A 20,742-nucleotide genomic window follows, 5' to 3' on the forward strand; every position below is an offset into this window, starting at 1 on the left:
TTAGAGTTATTGTTTATAATTATTTGCAATCATCTATTGAGGAAGATTTTAAAGCATAGAAAGATAATGATTCAATCTTATCTGAATTGAATGAAGTAGTCCTTAAAAACACTCTAAAGGGCTTTCTCCCAAGAGGTAGATGGTGTGCTTAGCTACCGGAAACATTTATGTGTCCCAAATATTGATGGGTTGAGGAAACAGATTTTAGTAGAAGCTCACGGTTCTTGATAGTTGAATTACCCAAGATACACTAAGATGTACCGTGATTTATGAAAAGTCTATTGGTGGAATGACATGAATAAAAATATCACGGGATTTGTGTTTAAGTGTTCAAATTTCCAATAAGTTAAGGTTGAACATCATAAACTAGGAGGTATGACTCAAGATATCATGATTCCTACTTAGAAGTGAGAGTATTTTAAGATAGACTTCATCACAGGTTTGCCTCATACACACTGATAGTATGATTTGATATGGGTGGTTGTAGACCGAATGAAAGTTAGCATATTTCTTGCCAGTTAAGACTTCTTATTTAGCCGAGTAGTATGCTAGATTTTACCTTTGCAAGTTCGTGAAATTGCATAGGGTTCCCTTATCCATCACTCAGATAGAGTTATTCTGTTTACCTCCTAGTTTTGAAAGTCATTTCAGAAAAGTCTTGGCACCTAAGTTAAGCTTCGCACAACTTTTCACCTGTAGATAGATGGACAGGACGAATAAACTTCAAACCTTAGAGGATATGTTTAGACCTTTTGTGATTGACTTTAAGGGAAATTGGAATGATCATTTTCCTTTGATTGAGCTTGCTTATAATAACAGTTACCACTCTAGTATTAAGATGGCTCCGTTTGAGGCGATAGGAGGTATAGATATTCTAGGATGGTTTGAAGTGGCTTTGGTAGGGACTGAATCAGTTCATGAAGCTATGTAGAAAGTTTGACTTATTAGAGATAGGTTAAAGATAACTTAAAGCAGACAAAAATCATATGCAGATGTGCAAAGAAGAGAGCTTGAATTTGCAGTTGATGATTGGGAATATTTAAAAATTTCACCTATGAAAGGGGTGATGAGGTTTGGTAAGAAAGAAAAACTCAGTCCCTGATATATTGGCCCTGATAGAATTATGAGGCATTTTTGGCAATGTGGCCTATGAGTTGGGTTTACCTCTATAGCTAGCATCGGTGCATCTAGTTTTTCATGTGTCCTTGTTAAAGAAGTGCATTGGTGATTCGATCTTAGTTGTGCCTTTAGAGAGTGTTGGTGTAAATGATAGTCTCTCTTACGAAGAGGTCCCAGTTGAGATTCTTGATCATCAGTTCGTAAGTTGAGAAACAAGAAAGTCGCTTCAGTAAAAGTCCTTTGGAGGAATTAGTTAGTTGAGGGAGCTGCTTAAGAAGTAGAGGGAGATAACATGACCAAGTACCACCACGTCTTTCCATCCAATTTGATCCCACATGAGGTAATAGTTCTTCATTAGTACCATCTTCAAATTCATGTCTTTCAATTATTCTCATATCTCAATATGCATACATGTTCATGAAATCAGTCCAGTCTTTATGTCTCAATTTGGAGTAAGTCACTCCATCAGTTTTTTGTTTTTAGTTTAGGGTTTTCAGATCTTTTCCTACACTTTTCAGGTTAGTTAGACTTCATTCGAGGATGAATTTTTCGAAGGGAGGCATATTGTAACACCCCAAAAGTTCTAAAGTTTCTAATCAGAACATGAAAGTTCAAAAATTTAAGTTTGCAAGATTTTTGGGATTTACGAACAGTATCTACGAACTGTACATGAAACCACGAGTCGTAGATTAGGATCCCCATTCACGTTTAACACTCATTAATTAATATTTTTACGCTTAAGGTTCCTCTCAAGCAAGAACTAGGGTTCCATAACTTCAAGGTTCAGTTCAAGGAATCAATTTAGTGGTTCCATTCTAGGTATGTGAATTCATCAATAGATATCCTTTCACCCATTGAGTCCCAACAAAAATCTATTCCTTCAAATAAATAATTTCTACAGAAGTTATAGTTTTATGAAAAACATGATTTTCATTCTATTTTCTATTCTTCTTCCTGGAAAGTTGGTTTATGTTATTTTATCTATACATTCAGTATATTTAAATAGTATTTTGATGAACCCTCAGAACATTGATATTTTCATATTTCAAAATTATGTTATTTTAGATTTGCATGCCTCACATTATAAATCTTTCATGATTATAGATGCTTTTAGATAATGTTTATCAGTATTATCGGTTATTATAAGAATTCATGAGCCTTTTAGATAAAGTGCCTATCAGTATTATTGATTATTATCAGAATTCATGAGCTATTTAGTAGCATCAGTAGTATTCAATTATCAGTATAAAATTAGTTTGGAGTGTTACTTAGCACCGAGTAAATTTAGGAATGAAGGCTCATTCGTCAGTTTAGGACTGAGACCTTTAATAGCAATCCCTAAATTACAAAACTACGTGCCACCATAAGATTATAAGTGTCATTCCTCAGATCAGGACTAAATCCTTAATCTTTCATGGACATTAGCTTACTAGTGCCACGTTAGCTTAGATCAACCTTTATACCCTGACAAGGTATATTGAACCCTTTTCAATGGAGATCTACATCGAACTTCATGTTAGCTCACATGGTTATATATCGATTATTAGTAGCTTCTATAGTTCAGTCACAGATGTTGCATGAGTTATAGTTAGTCATTTTAATTTTTATTATTTATCATTTGCATGTTTTACTACATGGTCATTGCATCAGTTCATGCTATTTCAATTCAACATCTCAGATTCAACATGTTTAATTATCAATTTTATCATGCTCATCTCACATACTTAATATATTCAAAGTACTAATCGCATACTCTTCACGCCATATTATTTTATAATATAGATTTAGACACTCACTATCTAGCTCGTGGTCAGTACGATCTCTAGTTAGTAGCAACAGAGTTGGTGAGTACTCCTCTTTCAAGGACAATTCTTATATTATTTCTTTTATTAGTTTTTTAATTTTCAGACAATTAGAGTTAGCTGGGGAATTGTCTCAGCAACTCATCTTAGTAGAGATTTTTAGACAATGAAACATAAATTCACCTTATATTTTATTAAGATGTTTCATATACTGTTTTGGAATTCAATATATATTATTCAAACTCAGCTTCCGCATCAATTATGTTAGTTGATTAATTATGCAGATCTTAGTGTCATGCCAGACAATGGCTTAGTCTAAGGTCACTTGTGGTTATAAGCACTGTGTTACAACTATGAGGTAGTCTCGGATCATGACAATTATTTCCTTGTTGTCTACTAAAGTGGTGTTTTGTGTAACTTCTGAATTCCACACTACAATTATTACCTTTAAGTTGGTACTTAACTCCTTATTGCAATCTCCATCTTTGTCAGCCTTAAGGCATGGAATCGTAATTCTCCTTAGATTTTTTCGTTGAGGTAAGGGCCTTTTTCTAAATTTTATGTCTTATTTTTCTATTTGTTCCTTTCCATCATTGTTGTATATTTATTGACTGTTATTACATTATTTCTTTTGGTTTTGTTGTTGTCCCTGTCCTTGTGTTGTGATGTAGTCATTCGACTGTTTACCACAATAATTCTCCATCTATTGTTTAGCTAATTCCCCGGAGTCTTTTATGGCATTTTGAATGTCTCTTGCTCTTTTTTCTAGGACTTATTTCTAACAACATCAAATTTGTTTAGTTTTTTCACCTTGGATCAATTTGTTGTATGGTGCCATTTTTGTTTCTCTTCTTTTATTATATTATTTTTCTTCTTATGAATTAATTCTTTTATTTCTATTTTTTGAAGTTGCTTTGGCCTATTTGCTTTCCTTTATCTCCTTGATTAATTTTATCTACTTTTATTCTACTTACCTGCTTCTTAGTCTCCTCATATGGTTTCTTTGCTTTCTTTTTTTTCCTCCTATCATTTCTCTTCTTTACAACTGAGATAATGCAAAGTATTAATTTTTAAAATAGTAACTTTACTTTTCTAAGCCTCGTGATGATACAATGTCTAGACCATGTTGCCAGAGCCATCTAATACCTTGCCAGAGTAAGGAAAAATAATAATTGCACTGATGGATCCATATATTAGCCCTTATCAAAGAGTGGGTGAGGAGTCATCCAAACCAACGACACGATCCTATATACGCTGGCAGCACAGTTTATGGAGCTTGAGTTATCTAAATTCGTATCCAAATTGGTGCTCAATACTACTCCCAAAATATGCATTAATGCTAATAATATCCGTGTGAGTAAATACTCAAAGTACTTCATTATAAGTATATTGAATTGTACTTTAACTGACTGAACTTTCTTCTAAAACTATTTATGCTTTCTCTAAATGTAGCCATGCTCTTTAAACAGTGCATTTGAAATAACTCAAGTTCTCTTAAAGCTCTTCTAATATGATAATTCAAATACTTGAAACCTTCTTTTATTCTAAAATCAATGCATGAAAATACTTATGCAAGAGCTTTCAATAATTCTTAAAGAAACAGACTTCATATGATGAAATAAGCATGAACAACAATTTAAGGATTAGAAATACATGAAGAATACAATCTCAATGATAATATTCAAAATTCAATGAAAAAGAATCAAGATCCATTCGAAATTCAAGAAAAACTTGGATTAGAATACTAAGTTTAAATCTTACTAACTGAATTTATATGTAGGGCTTGAGTACGAACTTAGTCCATCAGTATGAGTAACCTTACATATCCGAAACAATAAATTTTTTGAAAAAAGATGACGAAGATGCTTGAAATTTTAGTTTGTCTCCTCTTGATTTCTTGCTCTAAGACTTGAGAATGATTATGAGAGTATAATGATCGAACTAAATTGATAAAGACCCTAATTAGGTGTAAAACTGTGGGGTTTAGGCTTAGGAAGATTTAGAAAAGACTGAAATAACCTTCATTAACTGATCAGGGCCGTCTACAAAATCATCTACGGTCCATAGAAATTTCTACGGGTCGTAGAAGCCTGTCATAGAAAGAAGGCTGAGATTCTCGAGTTTCTAAAGTTCTGAATTTATGGAACCTTTTACAGTCCATAAACCCTCTTACGGGTTGTACTGGCTGTTCATAGAAATCAGAAAAAATCAAGTTTCATGACTTCACTTTTATGAGACATTCTATGGATAGTAAATGCTTCTATGGGCCGTAGAATGGTTCGTGAAAATCAGACTTAAATTACAACTTTTAGAACTTTTTTTTCACGGTTCATTTTATGGTCCGTAAAAGGATTTACGATTTGTAGTTTGGTCTGTGAAACTCAGGTCCAATTTTCCAGTTTAAGGAGTTTGATTCCATGAAACCATCTACGGTCTGTGGTTTCTTTTACGTGCCGTAGTGTCTGTAAAATTCAAACTTTAACCGAAATCAAGTCTTTTCTGATCTGATCTAAGTTAGAATATTTTGCGGTGTTACATAGGCTATCCGTGAATATATGAGATTGGCTTGAAGGGCGATGGTTGACAAGATGTTGGTGTTGGTTGTATAGTTGACATGTGTGTAATATTCTGCATTAATGTAATGAGTAGAGGGATTGAGTTCGTTACTGGTTGAACAACCTCCGGTGGTCGTCCCGACCATGATCATTGCGAAAGGGGTAGAAATCTTTTAGGGTTAGGCAGGTTGTAAATTTTTTAGAGAATATTTTTTCGTATAAGACTGAATCTAGTTTTGGTATTTCTAATTCCTTGTTTGGTGCAATTTTTCAACTTGTGTATATTAGTTATACACTCTATTTGGTATTATCCTATGCATAATTAATACATAACTGTCACGACCCAATCCCTAAGGCCGTGACGGGTGCCCGAACTGGATAACACGTGCACCCCTGCCAACTATAAGTAAACTCGTTTCCTGTTCGACTATTAGTGCACTAACAGATAAGAAAAACATATAAGCCGACAAGGCTATCGTAACATATAGGGCCGTTCCATAAAATACATACACGTGAGCCGACAAGGCTGTCACAACACCGGGAATGCCGAAATTACAAGTCAGATAAGCACAACTGTACATACATACATATACAACTCATATACAACTCACGTACATATCCACAGACCTCTAAAAGTAAGAACAGTAACATAAGGCGGGACAGGGCCCTCGCCGTACCCATGAACAAAAATATATAAATCAAAGTTTAGTACCAAAATTAAGCTCCAGCACAATGGAGCACCTCTAGACTGCTGGGTAGGACTCCTACGCTGGCAGATCCCCAAACTGTGTGTTTGTACCTGCGGGCATGAACATAGGCCCCAAAGAAAGGGGGTTAGTATGACATATGTACTGAATATATAAAACATAACATAGCATAACTAGAAGCATATCTGAACAGAAGCAGGGGATAAAACATCATATAAAAAACTTGTACCTGTACCCTGTGAGTTGTCCAAACATGCATGCTTAAATTATACAATATAGTCGGCCCCTTCAGGGATCCGGTGAATCATACCTGTAGGATCATCATAGGTCTGGCGCCATCACCACCTTATTACATCACATCTTTATATATATATATACATATGTATCCGTCCCTCTAATGAGGGACTCGATGAGTTTTTTATGTCATTGCATTATCATATCCTCGTATAGTGTACCCGACCCTTTAGTGAGGGAATCGGTGGATAATGCAGTGAATTGTGCATGAGAACATACCCTGGCCCGGGACTCAGTGATAGAAGGGTTACAATTTCACGAGTAGAGTAGTGAGTAACTATATGTAATTTAAATCATTATCAGAGACCCGATAGTATAAGAGGATTAAGCTATCGTCTGAGGACCCGAGTAGTAGTGTAGTCATCTTAGCTGCCCTCTAAATGCCATTAGGGGCTATATTACTTAGCATCTCGGGGTTCCTAGACATGTACTAAAGTAATGCTAACCACGTAAGGACTCCAGAACACTTGCTTTCATATAGTCCTATAACTAGGAGCCCGTATATTCATTAGTCCCTTAGCATATAGAAGGTTCAAGGAAAGTAGCTTAACTATCATAAAAGTTCAACATCCAGAAATGAATAAGAGACACTTAGGAATGGAATCACTTCAGAGATCGTATCAGTTTTTACTTACCTCTACGACATGCCAAAAGAAGAGAAGGAATAGGCTTTACATACCTCTTACGGACTTCTCTTAATCACGTTCACGTCGTCGTCCTCCAAACCTATTTAACATGGAAGCAATGCAAGTATCAACAACCTTAGACTTTTCAGCATCTTAGACTACCTAGAGTATTCATAGAACTCGTTTCCTCGCACACCTTTCCCGACTAGTCGCTTACTTAGTTAAGGAGTTAACGAAAATCAGGCAACATCTCTCCTATAATACGCCCTATCCAAATTTCCAATTACACCCCTAATAACTACAACCAACCAACAACAATAACCTGCAGCATATATATATGCAATTCACATCAACATTATACAACATAAACTCCAAACAACTCGCTCGAAACCATAATACCAAAATAGGGTTCCTAGTTTCTATTTTGCAACACTTTTAACCATACAAAACGGAGGGTCGGGTGGCTGCAAACAGCAGCACCCACACCCCTTTTAGGCCATGTTCCAGACCTGCAACACACCACCACACACCTGCAGCAGCACCCCATATGCACAACGCCTCATTCTGACTACAATTTAACTATAACGACTCCAATTTCGATTGTTTCTAACGTCGAGAATTTCTATGACGTTCTTCCACTTCCAGCAGCATAGAAGGTGTGTAATACACCCTATAACAACACCATAAACTTCAAATTGGAAGGAAAAACCTTACCTTACCCGAAATTGGCCAAAACTCGCCAAATCGCGCCTCGGAAACTCTTCAAACTTACTGAAATTGCGCGGACTGCTTGTTATCCATTTGGTGCTGCTACAAGCCATGATTTTATACTATTAATACCTCCATATCATCGTGGTATACGCTAGATAATTAATTTACGGAACGAAATCGGGACTTACCCTTTTTTTTCCCCTAAGTCATCGCCCTTTCCTCTTTAATTTTAGGGTTTTTGTTCTTTGTTTTGGTTGAAGTTTTTGGGATAAAGAATGAAGTTATGAGTCATGTAACGTGTATATATAGGCTGCCTAGGGAGGTGACACGTGTCAGCCCCTAAGGGTGACACTTGTCAGCCCCTAAGGGTGACACGTGTCCAGCCCCTATTGGGCCACCACATCCATGCGACCAATGAGGGGCTGCCACATGGCAGTGGGTTCCCCCCTCCCAAGAAGGAAGGTGGGTCAGTTGCCTGCTGTAGCTGCTTTCCACGTGTCACTCCCTCCTTGCTGCCACGTGTCATTTTCTCCTCCTTCTCGTGGGTTCGTAATCTCGTCTTATCTCAAGAACCTATTTAATTCGGGTTACGTAAGCTTGGTATATACTTAAGTAGCTTAAGTATGTAAGACTTCTAAATTAATAGCTTACGTAGGTAAGTTGAGTTCTACGACTCATTACTTGGCCTCCAACTTCTTCCGACTTCTCTTGACCCTATTTCCAGCCTTCCCTACCATGGGGTGTCACATTCTCCCTTTCTTAGAGTTGTTTGATAGTGTCGTAGCTTATGTGGCCCACATGATAACTTCTAAAAAACTTAAGGGACATTCCGAACTCGAGAGTGTGGGGTGTAACAATAACAAATAATGATATTAGCAATACAAGATTTTTTAGTATATGCATAAATATGATTAAAGACATAATTGCTTCTAAAAGTGTACAAATACTAAAGAACGTATGGGATATTTTTGTAAACAAATTAATACATGTTATTTTTAATCAACAATGGATAATAAATAACGCAACATAACTAATATATGTATTACTAATCTTAGTATTATTAATTTCAACATTACTTACACATAATGTGTTTAACACTATTCTTATATAACTTATCAAACGACTTCTAAAATACTACCTCCGTCCCATATTAAATGGTCATCTTACTAAAAATATTTGTCTCATATTACATGATCACTTACTAAATCAAGATAAAATTAATTAAATTTTTTCTATTTATCCCTACAATTAATATGACCTTTTGAATATAAATAATTTTCAATACTAACTATTTTTACGCTTTATGTATATTATATTAATATAAATAAAAGACAAAATCATAGTATTTTAATATATTAATAATATTTTAATCCACATATAAAGTTAAAAGTGCCCATACGGAATAAGGTAAAAGTGAAGCTCTCCACGCGCCTGTTTAGTTATGAAAGAACATTCAGCATTTGTAATAACTCCCTCTTTTTGCTTGAGAATCTCTTGACTTTGACTTCTCCTTTCATTTGCTCAAGCCCTCAATTATTCAAATACTTCTTTTTTCATCATCTTTTAGTACTATAGTACTATTCATGAACAACCCATTATCCCCAAATTATTTATTCAATTGTGTGATACTGCGGCTGTGCTAAGCAAGAAGATGAAGTGGGTGTCTATGAAAAATGAAGGGAAGTTGTTATTCAAGTCTAAATTGAAGTTGGTTGCTTTAGCTGGGCTTGTTCTATCTGTTCTTTCTCTATTCACCCATTTTCTTCTAGCTAAACATACCTATGGGATTGTTTATGAGTACCACTCTTCAGTTACAATCATGTCATGGATGCCTAAATTCAAGAAATCAGATCTCTCCACTAATAATGTAATGTGCTTAATTAAACCCCTCCAAGATCTCATCTTTAGTCCTTCTTTCTAATTTTCTTGAACTTTTTTTAGCGTTAAATCTCTGTTTTAGACTGATGCTCTTGCTTGCTGTGAGTTAATGGTGATAAAACTAGTTTCTTGCAATTCTGGGTTTTGGGGTCTGGTAATGTAATGTGCTTATTAAACCCCTCCAAAATCTCATCTTTAGTTATTCCTGTTTTGATTCTCTAACTCTTTTTTTTAGCTTCAAAATCTCTCTTTTAGATTGCTGTATTTGCTTGCTTGAGTTAATGGTGATAAAACTAGTTTCATGTGATTCTGTTTTTTGGGGTCTGCTAATACAATGTAATGTGCTTAAACCCCTTCAAGATCTCATCTTTAGTTATTCCTGTTTTAATTTTTTTAAACTTTTTATGCTAATCTTGAAGTCCCTATTTGACTTTTGCAGTTGCTTATTTGAGTTAATGGTGATATGCTTAGTTTTGTTCTTTTTTTGGGTCTGATAATGTAATGTGTGCTTAAACCGTTCCAAGATCTCATCTTTAGTTCTTCCTGATTTAATTTTCTAATTTTTCTTGAGCTTCAAATCACTGTTTTAGACTGCTGCATTCTCTTTCTTGAGTTAACAGAAATAACTATAGCTCATGTAGCTCTTTTTTTTTTTTGCGGGGGCTGGGGGAGGGGGGACTGATTGATCTGAATGGTTAATTACTGTTGCTGGAGCTGATTATGCGTATTCTTGTTGTCTGCTGATGTAATTCTTTCTCATGCAGCATCCATCTTACAGGAGACTATGGGCTCCAGTTAGGCATTTTGAATCTTTACATCCTCATGCAAATCGGAGTGGAGATTATGCAGGTTAGATTCACTTTCATATTTTTCATGGTCTATAGCATGCCAGTTATTGCAGTCTTTGGTAATTTGTTTGGTGTTTTGAAGTTTTAATATTCCCAATTACTTATACCTGTAGTTCAAGGTCGAGATACTGTTGATCAACCAATTAATGCGTCTTGTGAGGTACAACAATTATGAGGAAATAATCGAGTTAGGACCATATTTTCCCGACTAATCAGTTTCAGGTTCAAGTGCCCGTTCATCCATCTTCAATCAAAGAAAGACGAACATCTCCATTTAGATGTTTCCTAACTTTAATCAAAACTTGAAGTAAATATTAAGCTGTCAACTAGATCTGAGGACAATTGTACTATGTCCATTCATCTTTATAATTCCAGATGCAATATGTTTCTGTTTCACAAAGGGCATCTGAACTTATTTTTAGAACATCTTGTGCAAGTGACAAGCGTTTTGCTTGAATCAATATGCTTTCCAGCTGCTTAAATTGGTGCATTTTAGGCAACTTAACTTAAACAATTAAATGCGTGGAGCGTGATAAGGCATATTTAGTATGTCTGGATGAATTAACTAACTGCAAACTCCATAAGATATTTTGACATTTCTATAATCCATTTCGCGACATTCTGAAATATGTCTTGATATTTTCATAGTGGAATTTCTTGCATATGCTGCAATTGGCCATTTCTTATCCAGTGCCAATCCTTTTACTTGATTACTATGATCTGTGGCTGGGCCAACTTCACACATCTTTCTTAATTATCTTTAACGTCCATTCTAGAATAAAATATTTGAAACATATGAAGTAGAAATGTTCTGCAGGGCTCGGTGTTTTCCATTGCTTTTTGTACTTGTTACTATTTGCTTCGATCGTGATGTTATTGCAGCTCCTGAAATGCAATCAACTGGATTCATCTTTGTCAAGATACGTGGGGGTTTCCATGAGATTAGGAATGTGGTAAGGTATCCTCTGGCACCTAATAGGCTTGCTTTTAAATACTCCAGTAATTTATTAGGCTTCCATTGTTTAGCAGATTGCCGATGTTGTTGTAGTTTCGAGACTCCTCAATGCTACCCTGGTCATTCCAGAGATCCAATCAACCACAAGCAGCAAAGGAATAAGGTTCTATCAAATTTATTATATCAAGAGAATTGATGCAAAAATTGAATGATAGTTAACTATTTTTCATAATGATGAGATATCCTATCCAAAGAAAGAAAGAAAGAAAGAAAAATGATGGGACATTGGCCTCAGCTCTCAACTTTTTTTAATCAGTAAAAGATAGTCTTATTGATAACTGCATTAAGAGTATGAAGGCAGAATGTACATAATAGCCATTACATATTACTGATTTCAGCTGTCAACTTACGGAGTACAGTTTTAAGATATTAATGGGATGATTATCTATATTACATACAATTGCAAAATGGCTAAACTGCCCGATCGAGTCGTGATACAGATTGCTAGTTCATTTTTGCAGCACTCAGTTCAAGAGTTTCCCGTACCTCTATAATGAGGATCAATTCATAGCAGCACTAGCAAAAGATGTCAGAATCGTAAAAACCCTTCCAAAAGATCTGAAAGGAGCTAGGAGAAAGAAAGAAATTCCTTCATTTAAAGTTCCTCATGGGGCATCTCCGTATTTTTACCTGCACCATGTTCTTCCTATGTTGACTAAGCACTCTGTGGTTGAGCTTCTTGTTTCTAGTGGTGGATGCTTGCAGGTAACATCCATTATCTTTATTTCAAATAAAATATGCTCTTTGATATTACATTCTTTTTAAGATAAAAACGCTACACTATGATGGTTTGTTGCACTAGAATTTACAAATGTGGATTATTTCACAAGAAGTTTTATGAGGACATTCAATTTAATAGAAGTAGGAGAATTATATTCTCGAAAGAGGTGGAATCTTTTTCATCTCTATTACACAAGCTCTTCTTCTGCATTCCTGCAACCAAGTTTGACTTGATATGGAAGCATAATGGTGACTATTTCTTATCACCTTTATTTTCGATAACCAACTCTTTCTTATCACCTATCATCTACATATGCATGTACCTCCTAATCTTGTATCTCCAGTAAAGCCATTGATAATTGTTTGCTTACTTCTCATCTATATATTAGTACTCAAAAACCCAATACTTGTCATATCTCTAAAAATTATGGAACATTATGCTCCGTCGGAAAGTGTGCTTTAAATTGAGAAGGTTGAGTTCAATGTCGACTTCAATTTAACTTTTAAGATAATGTAGTGTAAAGATGTGTCATCCATGAATTGGAAATATTTAAGCTGTGGTTGGTGCAGCATATTTATTGTTGGAATGCTGCTTGACACTTTGTTCTTCTTTGGAATATGCAGTAGTATTTCTTCATTCTTCTTTTCTGATGATCTATGCGTCCAGTCTTCATATCCATTCTAATCATAATGTTTCTTCACATTTTGACTGTCATGTTTTACTGTGTATGAATCAGTCTATCCTGCCTCCACCTCTTGTTGAGTATCAAAAGCTGAGATGCAGGGTTGCTTTTCATGCCTTACGGTTTAGAGAGGAGGTCCAAAATCTCGCTATTAAAATCTTGAATAGGTAACTTACAAATCTCTGTTCCTCATGGAAATGAAGATTGTTTTTTATTGTTTTTTGTTATGCTTATATCTTATGTTCTCACAGAATAAGAGCTTCAGGACAACCATTTATTGCCTATGATCCTGGGATGACAAGAGATGCTTTAGCATATTATGGTTGTGCAGAACTTTTCCAGGTTTGTTCAAAACTTTGGAGCATCATATGGAAAACCAAGATTTGGCTTTGCCACATTATTTGTCTTGTATCTGACTTATGTTCTGCCTGTATATTTTTCCTCTAGGATGTACATACTGAACTCATCATGCACAGGCGTGCATGGATGATTAAACGTGGAATTCTGAAAGGGAATCTTTCTTCAGATTCAGCAGAACAATATCGTAATGGCTTGTGTCCTCTCATGCCTGAAGAGGTATCTTGCATCCTTGAGTTTAATATAAAATCTTCCCACAAATTCTTGCATTACTAAGAATGACAACTTGTGATGTCCGTCCTGGCAATAGTTTCAAGACCAACTTATTTAATACTTTTCATGTTAATTGCCCCTTTTCATACGATGAAGCTTTTCTATATGGTTGTCATTTGTTCTTCATGTCTCTGTGTTACCTCGTTAAGTTAAGACATGGGAAGGTATGTATTGAGACACATAATTCGTTATAATATATAGGAATATATTGAGAAAATTTGGTTTGAAATAATATTAAGTCAAGTAAATTTTCTGACAGATTGGTATTCTCCTTCGAGCATATGGTTACTCATCCGACACTATCATTTATATATCTGGCGGAGAGGTCTTTGGTGGGCTGAAGAAGTTAATTCCACTGCATGCTATGTTTGAGAATGTTGTTGATAGGACTTCCTTAAGCTCTCCTCCTGAGTGGGATAAAGTATATGGTCAGGAGGCAAACCTTGTCGACCAACATTCAATACCTCCACCTTCAGCTAATGTAGGCATGAGATCACAGGCATGGAAGAATTCTGGTCCACGTCCTCGTCCACTACCACCGCCCCCAGCTCGACCGAAGATGTACAATGTTGAAGGTTGGTGGGGTTGGGTAGCTGAGAGTGATGATGAGCCTGAAAGTACTATCATGGAGTTGAGAACTAATGCTCATCGATTACTGTGGGAAGCAATCGACTATATGATTTGCACTGAAGCAGATGTATTCATCACTGGATTTGACCGCGATGGTAAAGGAAACCCAAATCTTGCTAGTTTGATTGTGGGTCACAGACTCTATCAGTTTCCTTCATCTAGAACTTATGGTCTGGACAGGTAATGTATTCCCTACTGGTCCTGTCGTCTAATTCAGTTTTATTTTTCTCTGTACTCCAAATGTTCTCTTTTTCCTGAAATTTAGGGCCAGGGTTGGTAAATGGGCTTAAAGTTGGTATTCATCACTGAATAAAACAACTTGGCTACAAAATACAAATTTGGTGTTACTTGTGAAACTAAGGGTGTGTTCTGTATGGAGAATATTTTCCAATTTTCCCATGTGCGGTTGTTCAAAGTTTTGGAAAATATTTTCTCTAGGAAAACAAGTTCCGTGAAAATGACTTCCCTAGTGGAAGTAGGGAAAACAAATTATACAAGTAGCATTGCCCATTGATTGTATCCTCCCCACCCTCCAACACACCTCATCTTCACCTTACCCTCATATACGCCATCCAACACCACACCTCTACCCCACCCGCACTTCCAATTTGCCTATATTATATATAAATGTTTTTAGGATAATAATTTATTTACTTAAGTACCGAACACACACACAAAAAAGAAGTAAGAAACCCTCTTATTTTCATAGAAAACATTTCCAAAGAAGCCGCTTCCATGGAAAACATTTTCCTTCGTACCAAACACATCCTAAATTCTCTGTAGCTCATTGTGCACCCTTTGGTTAAACTCAGTGAGTTTTATTGCAAAAGGATGTAATTGAATTTGGATTTATCATTAGAATTTGTCATCCACATTTCTTCCACTTTTGTATTCTATGGCCATTTATTTTCTTGTACTTAAGATGTTACTTTGTGCTGCCCCGGCCGGACACACAGAAGAACCTTGTTCTTCAGAATTTAGGCAAGATGTAAAGTGCGGATTATAAACAATAAACATAAGGTATTTACGTGGAAAAACTCCTCTCCCACGAGTCAAAAAATCATGGTCTCTCTCTCAAAGTATCACTAAATTTGAGCCGTACAAGTTACAGATGCCTACCACTAGAGCATTAGAGGAGCTAACCGCTATAGCACTTAGGGGTTGTTTGGTAGGGTGTATTAAGAGAAATAGTCCATGTATTATGTATGGTATTATTTAGTACCATGTTTGGTAGGAATTTTGGGTCTATGTATAACTAATCCATGTATTAGTTATACATCCTATAATACCATTATAGGATGTATAACTAATACCTTCCTTTTGGTGGTATTATTAATACATAGGATTTAATACCATGGAATTAATATATGTAAACATAAAAATATCCCTCAAATCTGTTTAATCATTTTGTTTATTTTCTTGATTTTACGTTTTATATTTGTACTAGTAAATTTATTTAAATATATTTGGTTACAAATTTTATTATTTAGAGAGCGTTGTTTGTTGCTAAATAAATCCAATACAAATCAATACAATATTTGAAATGTGAGTTGTTTAACATTTACAGATTGAAAAAGCAAATATATGACCACATGATATTTCTGATCTTAATTGAATGACTTATTTGTTGATATATATGTGGTTTTTAAATTATTTGTATTTTGAACAATTTACATACATATTAAAACTACAATTTGCAATTTTTATTGGTAAACGTAGATGGTTTATTCGATTTTACTATTATTTATCGTCTTTTTGATTTTAAAAGTAGATGATCTATCTTTTTTAAATTGAAAATTGATGTTCTGAGTGATCAATTTATTAAGATGACAATTATTTACCTTCAAATAATTCAAGTGAGAAAATTGCAAATATGGCGACAATATTGTTTCTTCTCCTTGCTAGTTAGAAGGCCACAAAAAAATAATATTGTCCAGCAGTTATCTACCTTGACCCAATTATATAAAATAAAAAATCTCATAATAATTCAAGGGTATAATTGGAAAGAAGCTTTTTGTAGAGTTTTAATTAGAGTTGTCAATATGGGCTGGCCCACCCCATTCAGGCAGCCCATACAAGCTTTGGAATTTGTTGGGTCAGGTTGGGCTAGCCCATCTTTTTTGTGGGCCAGAAAACAGCAAGCCCAACCCAGTAATACGTGGGCTGCGGGATGTGTCGGGTCAACCCACTTTTTTAGAAAATATATATTTTTATAATTTTTTAAATTAAATTACAATTTACAAATAATAACATAAATATCGATAAGACATCTACATTTTTATCTACAGTTTATATGCAATATCAATTAGTGAAACATTAAAAAATAACTAAATTTAAGAACTAAGTATAGTATTTAAATGTACACAAAAAAATATTATCAGTTTGAGAAAAATCACTAACCAATTTCGAGTAGCTACAAGTGTTTGAATATTTTCATGATAGATGCAACTTCTATACTTCGTGAGAACACGTCCACCAATGTTGAATGATGATTTTGATGATACAGTAGTAATTGAAATACTAAGTACATCACGTTTGATGATTCTAAATTTTAATATTTCAAACTTTAAATAGCCTTTTGAGTTTGGACTTTTGTTATTTTTAATACTCTATTTTATTTTAATTTTTAATTATTTTTTTATTCAGCTTACGAGCCGCCCCAAATTATATTAATTAGGGTATTTTACTTAAATCCCATAGTAAAAAAGCCCAATTACAATTTAACCCGACTTTTTGGTAATTACCCGAATTCCCTCTTTTTTCCAGATTTCTGATACATACGAATGAAGTTGATACATCGCGATTTGATACATAAGTCCTTTTCATAATACATTGCTTGTTGATACAAACCAAACATTGTAATATCAATAAAACTTATGAATCAGCTTATAACACCTAATATATCATGAACACAACAAAAATTTTGGTTTGTATCATATAGCGATGTATCATGAAAAGGACATATGTATCAAATCGCGATGTATCAGCATCATTCCTATGTATCAGAAGAGGGATTTTTGAAATTTTTACAAATGATAGGAGGAATAATTGAAAATATAGGAATATAAGGTGTGTAATTTGGTAATTTTCCTATTATTTAAGCCCCACACATCAGCATGCTTATTCGGGCCGAGCTAAAAAGCTCTTTTCTTAAATGGGCTCCAAAAATTTTAGCCCAGCCTTGTTGAATCACGGGTTAGGTCGGGCTGGCCCAACAGGCCAAACCCATATTAATTGTTCTAGTTTTAATAATCCAAATAGAAGATTAGGTGGAAAACAATGAACCAAACACTTGATAAAAAATAAACCCTGCATTACTAATCCATACATTACTAGTCCTTGCATTATTAATCTTTGTATCGAACGACCCGTTACTCCTCTTCCTCTCTACAATGCACTTCGATTGTAGGCCTAGACTCTAAGTAGTCGTTTATTGTGAGGTATAAAGAATACTAATCCCAGGATAAAATGTAAGATTATTTTATCCCTTGTTTGGTTGGAGGTAGTAGATAGTCATGAGATTATTTATCCTGCCATTTATACTTAGTGATGGGATAAGTTATCCCATATACATGGTGGGATAACTTACTCCCAACCAAACGACCCCTAACAACTCTACCCAGTTGTTGGTACCCTTACAAAACAAAACAACACCTAATACAAATCAATTAAGAAACGAAAAAGGGTTATAAACTCACAACGAATCAAACGGACCTTGATAGGAACAGGTTCTTTACAATGTTGCCAGTTGACTCTCTCTCACACAAGTCACACGGAATAAATCTTCTTGATGTGTGTTCTCTTCTCTCTTTGTATGAATATCTTCACCAACATTAATTAGATCCTTCATATAGGAGTAAGTAGACACTTCTTGTCATCCCAATTCAACTTGAATTAGATCAACACTTAAGATTCTAATCCTTGTTTGACTTGGTTTCCTTCATGCTTTTGCATTCTCTTTTCCAATTTTCCAAAGATTCTTCCTTGTTGGTAAATATGGTACTGTTTTTATATTTTTCTTACTCCTTATTTGACTGGATATGTTGCATTCTTAATTCCTCAAGGAATCCTTCTACGCACTTGGAATCTGCCTTGGCTCAATCACCAACAGTCTCTTCCACTTCACTGTCACTGTTTCTTTACTGCATATGATGCACTTCTTAATAGCAGCTCTCTTTGTGATCATGCTAAGAAAATGTTTCTCTTGTAGTACACTTCTTGATAGCTGTTCTTTGTCGTAGACCTGAAAAGGAATTGGTTCCTTGTAGTATCTTGTTATGAATACTACCAGTCTTTTGTTGAGACATGTGAAAGACCTGGTTTTTGCATGTGTTTGTTATGTTTTGCTACTTGTTTATAAATCATCAAAACTTCATATTGTTAGCTTTATCTCATAGCTCTCTACCTCACATCGTTCTCCCTAGCACATGTAGCTCTCTAGCTCACATTGATCTCCTCAACACATGCAGCTCTCTAACTTTAAACTTCATTGTAGTCGCATGTGCATTCAAATATAATTCTCCCCCTATGAAGCAACTTCATGTTGATCATGACTTAGTAAGATCTGAAGCTCTTAGCAGCTATGTCTTCTATGGGACTAACCTTCCGCTCATCACAACCCAGTAGGAGGCTAGCTAGGTTATGTGAATCTGATCATATCCATATCTATTGAATTTTACTTTAGTTATTATAGTAATTTTTGATATAATAAGTTCTCTCGATTTAAGATAAATTTGAAATTTCAATTTTACTAGGTTGTTTTAATTGTTGAGAAATTCTAGCTTTTTCAAATTTTGAATTGCAGATTTTTTGCATATTATGTGCTCAAATTGGCTATTTAAAGCCCTCCTATGCTTAATAAAATTATTGAGAGACATTTTCAATTCATTTTTGCTGCTCCATCTTTAAAAAAAGCAAACAGCAGATTTGCTCAACGACCAGATTCACTCATAACTCTTGCTTCAAGTACCTGATTCATTCAACAAATTGTTCCAGTGTCAGTAGTTAGGAACCAAGTTCTTTCTTCATCAATGATCATCAGAGTTATGTGGTATTTTAATGAACTCTCAATGAATTCAATTTTCCCCTTTTTGGTATCATCAAAACGCAAGTGTGTTTGGTGGAATCCTCATGAGAGCAAAGTAATATTTATTTCCAACTCAAGAACACGTCAAAGTCAAAATGGAAGATATTTTGATGCAGTGTTTTAATCCATATGGACCAAACCAAATAGATAATTACATTAACTTACAACACTGCCATGAAATAAGATAGTGAAACCCCCGTGAATTATCAGGTCATGGAGGTCAACTGAATAGTGAAATAGAACTTGTGGACTGGCACTAAGGTCTGTGCTAGTAGACCGTATAGTTGCTTGTCGTCCAATTTGTGCTTTTTGGCTGCAAATTCACCTGCATGTCAACCTACTTTGATCTCCATATTTGCCTTCACCGTTTGGAGAATTTTGAGTTGCAATACAAACAGGATTACTTAGATATTAGAACATGGATAACATATTCCTTGACAGGTTTCTGATGTGTTTTTTATCTGAGTTAATGCAGGAAAGAGATTGCTAAACTTTTTGAAGAGATTCATGATGGTCTCTATCAACCCAACCACACTTGGATAACATCACTGCGCAAGCAATTACAAAGAAGTTTAATCGATGGATTGTTGGAGGAATCCAAAATATCCAAATTACGGTCTTTTCTTGCATTTCCAGTTCCTGAATGTTCTTGCATTGCAAATGATTCCACGAAGAGATCAGTCAACAGTTCAAGCCCTAAGCCAAAATATGAGGTTCCAATGTTTTCTGAACAAGTAGACCAATGCCCTTCTTGGATGAATGCCCCCACTTCTCAATCAAGGGAAGAAATGGAAGAGGAAAATGACAAAGATGATTCTGCTTCCTCGGGGCTGTTCTTGGGGCTGGGTAATGGTGATCAAGAAGGTGATATCGGAGACGTTAGCAGCAAAGAAGAAGCTCTTGTGGAGGATCAAGAAGAACTCGAAGGGGGAGAAAGATAGGAATAGAGAATCAACTTATCATAAAAAGGAAAGAACAACTCTCACTAACTGCATTGGATTCTTTTTAACAACACATGCGGACTAAGGAATCTCGTCCGAGTTGAGGTAAGGTTAGCTAGACCAAAAGATGCTACAACTGGCATTACTGATTGTTGGAAATCCAATTTTGGTTGAAGAACAGTTGTACTTTAGGATGACACTTGATTTCTGCTAATGTGGATACGAAATGGCAGCTGGTGGTGTAAAGTATTTCATAATTGCGTAGAGCTAGTTAAATAGGAAAGAGTTTAAGTTCTATGAACTGTCCGTGTAAAAAATATTTACACAATCACTTCACCTGATGAGAACAAGGATTTTAGTAAGTTGTAACTCTTATTGATTCTGCTCTCTTTTATGATATTTTTAAGGTCCTGTATTTGGGACTTATTAGCATATAAACATGTTAGTTAGTCTGATTAATTATCTTTCCATGTTAAATACAGATCAATCCTTCTTCC

At 35.1% G+C, this 20,742-nt stretch overlaps 1 protein-coding gene across 3 annotated transcripts; it reads left to right on the forward strand.

Moving 5' to 3' along the window:
• Window positions 1–9,309: 9,309 nt before the first annotated feature.
• On the forward strand, window positions 9,310–20,700 carry LOC129895011 (O-fucosyltransferase 27). Of its 3 annotated transcripts, none has more exons than XM_055970629.1 (10): window positions 9,310–9,681; window positions 10,457–10,541; window positions 11,423–11,493; window positions 11,567–11,658; window positions 12,017–12,260; window positions 13,013–13,125; window positions 13,210–13,300; window positions 13,406–13,534; window positions 13,848–14,398; window positions 19,780–20,700. In XM_055970629.1, exons 1-10 carry the CDS (start codon window positions 9,466–9,468, stop codon window positions 20,243–20,245), a joined length of 2,058 nt encoding a protein of 685 aa, XP_055826604.1. In that variant the 5' UTR covers window positions 9,310–9,465; the 3' UTR covers window positions 20,246–20,700. The 3 variants fall into 3 exon arrangements, with proteins under 3 accessions (XP_055826604.1, XP_055826605.1, XP_055826607.1); XM_055970630.1 differs by having other exon boundaries at window positions 9,311–9,681; window positions 11,570–11,658; XM_055970632.1 differs by lacking the exon at window positions 9,310–9,681 and having other exon boundaries at window positions 11,358–11,493.
• Window positions 20,701–20,742: the final 42 nt, after the last annotated feature.

This window comes from Solanum dulcamara, chromosome 7, assembly GCF_947179165.1.
Source record: "Solanum dulcamara chromosome 7, daSolDulc1.2, whole genome shotgun sequence".
NCBI lineage: Eukaryota > Viridiplantae > Streptophyta > Magnoliopsida > Solanales > Solanaceae > Solanum > Solanum dulcamara.

Excerpts from the sequence above, each read along its gene's own strand:
- LOC129895011 (XM_055970629.1), top strand. The coding sequence starts at position 9,466 with ATGAAGTGGGTGTCTATGAAAAATGAAGGGAAGTTGTTATTCAAGTCT. Across the intron at positions 9,682-10,456 it reads CAGATCTCTCCACTAATAAT|CATCCATCTTACAGGAGACT; the intron begins GTAATGTGCTTA and ends TTTCTCATGCAG. Across the intron at positions 14,399-19,779 it reads AGAACTTATGGTCTGGACAG|GAAAGAGATTGCTAAACTTT; the intron begins GTAATGTATTCC and ends GAGTTAATGCAG.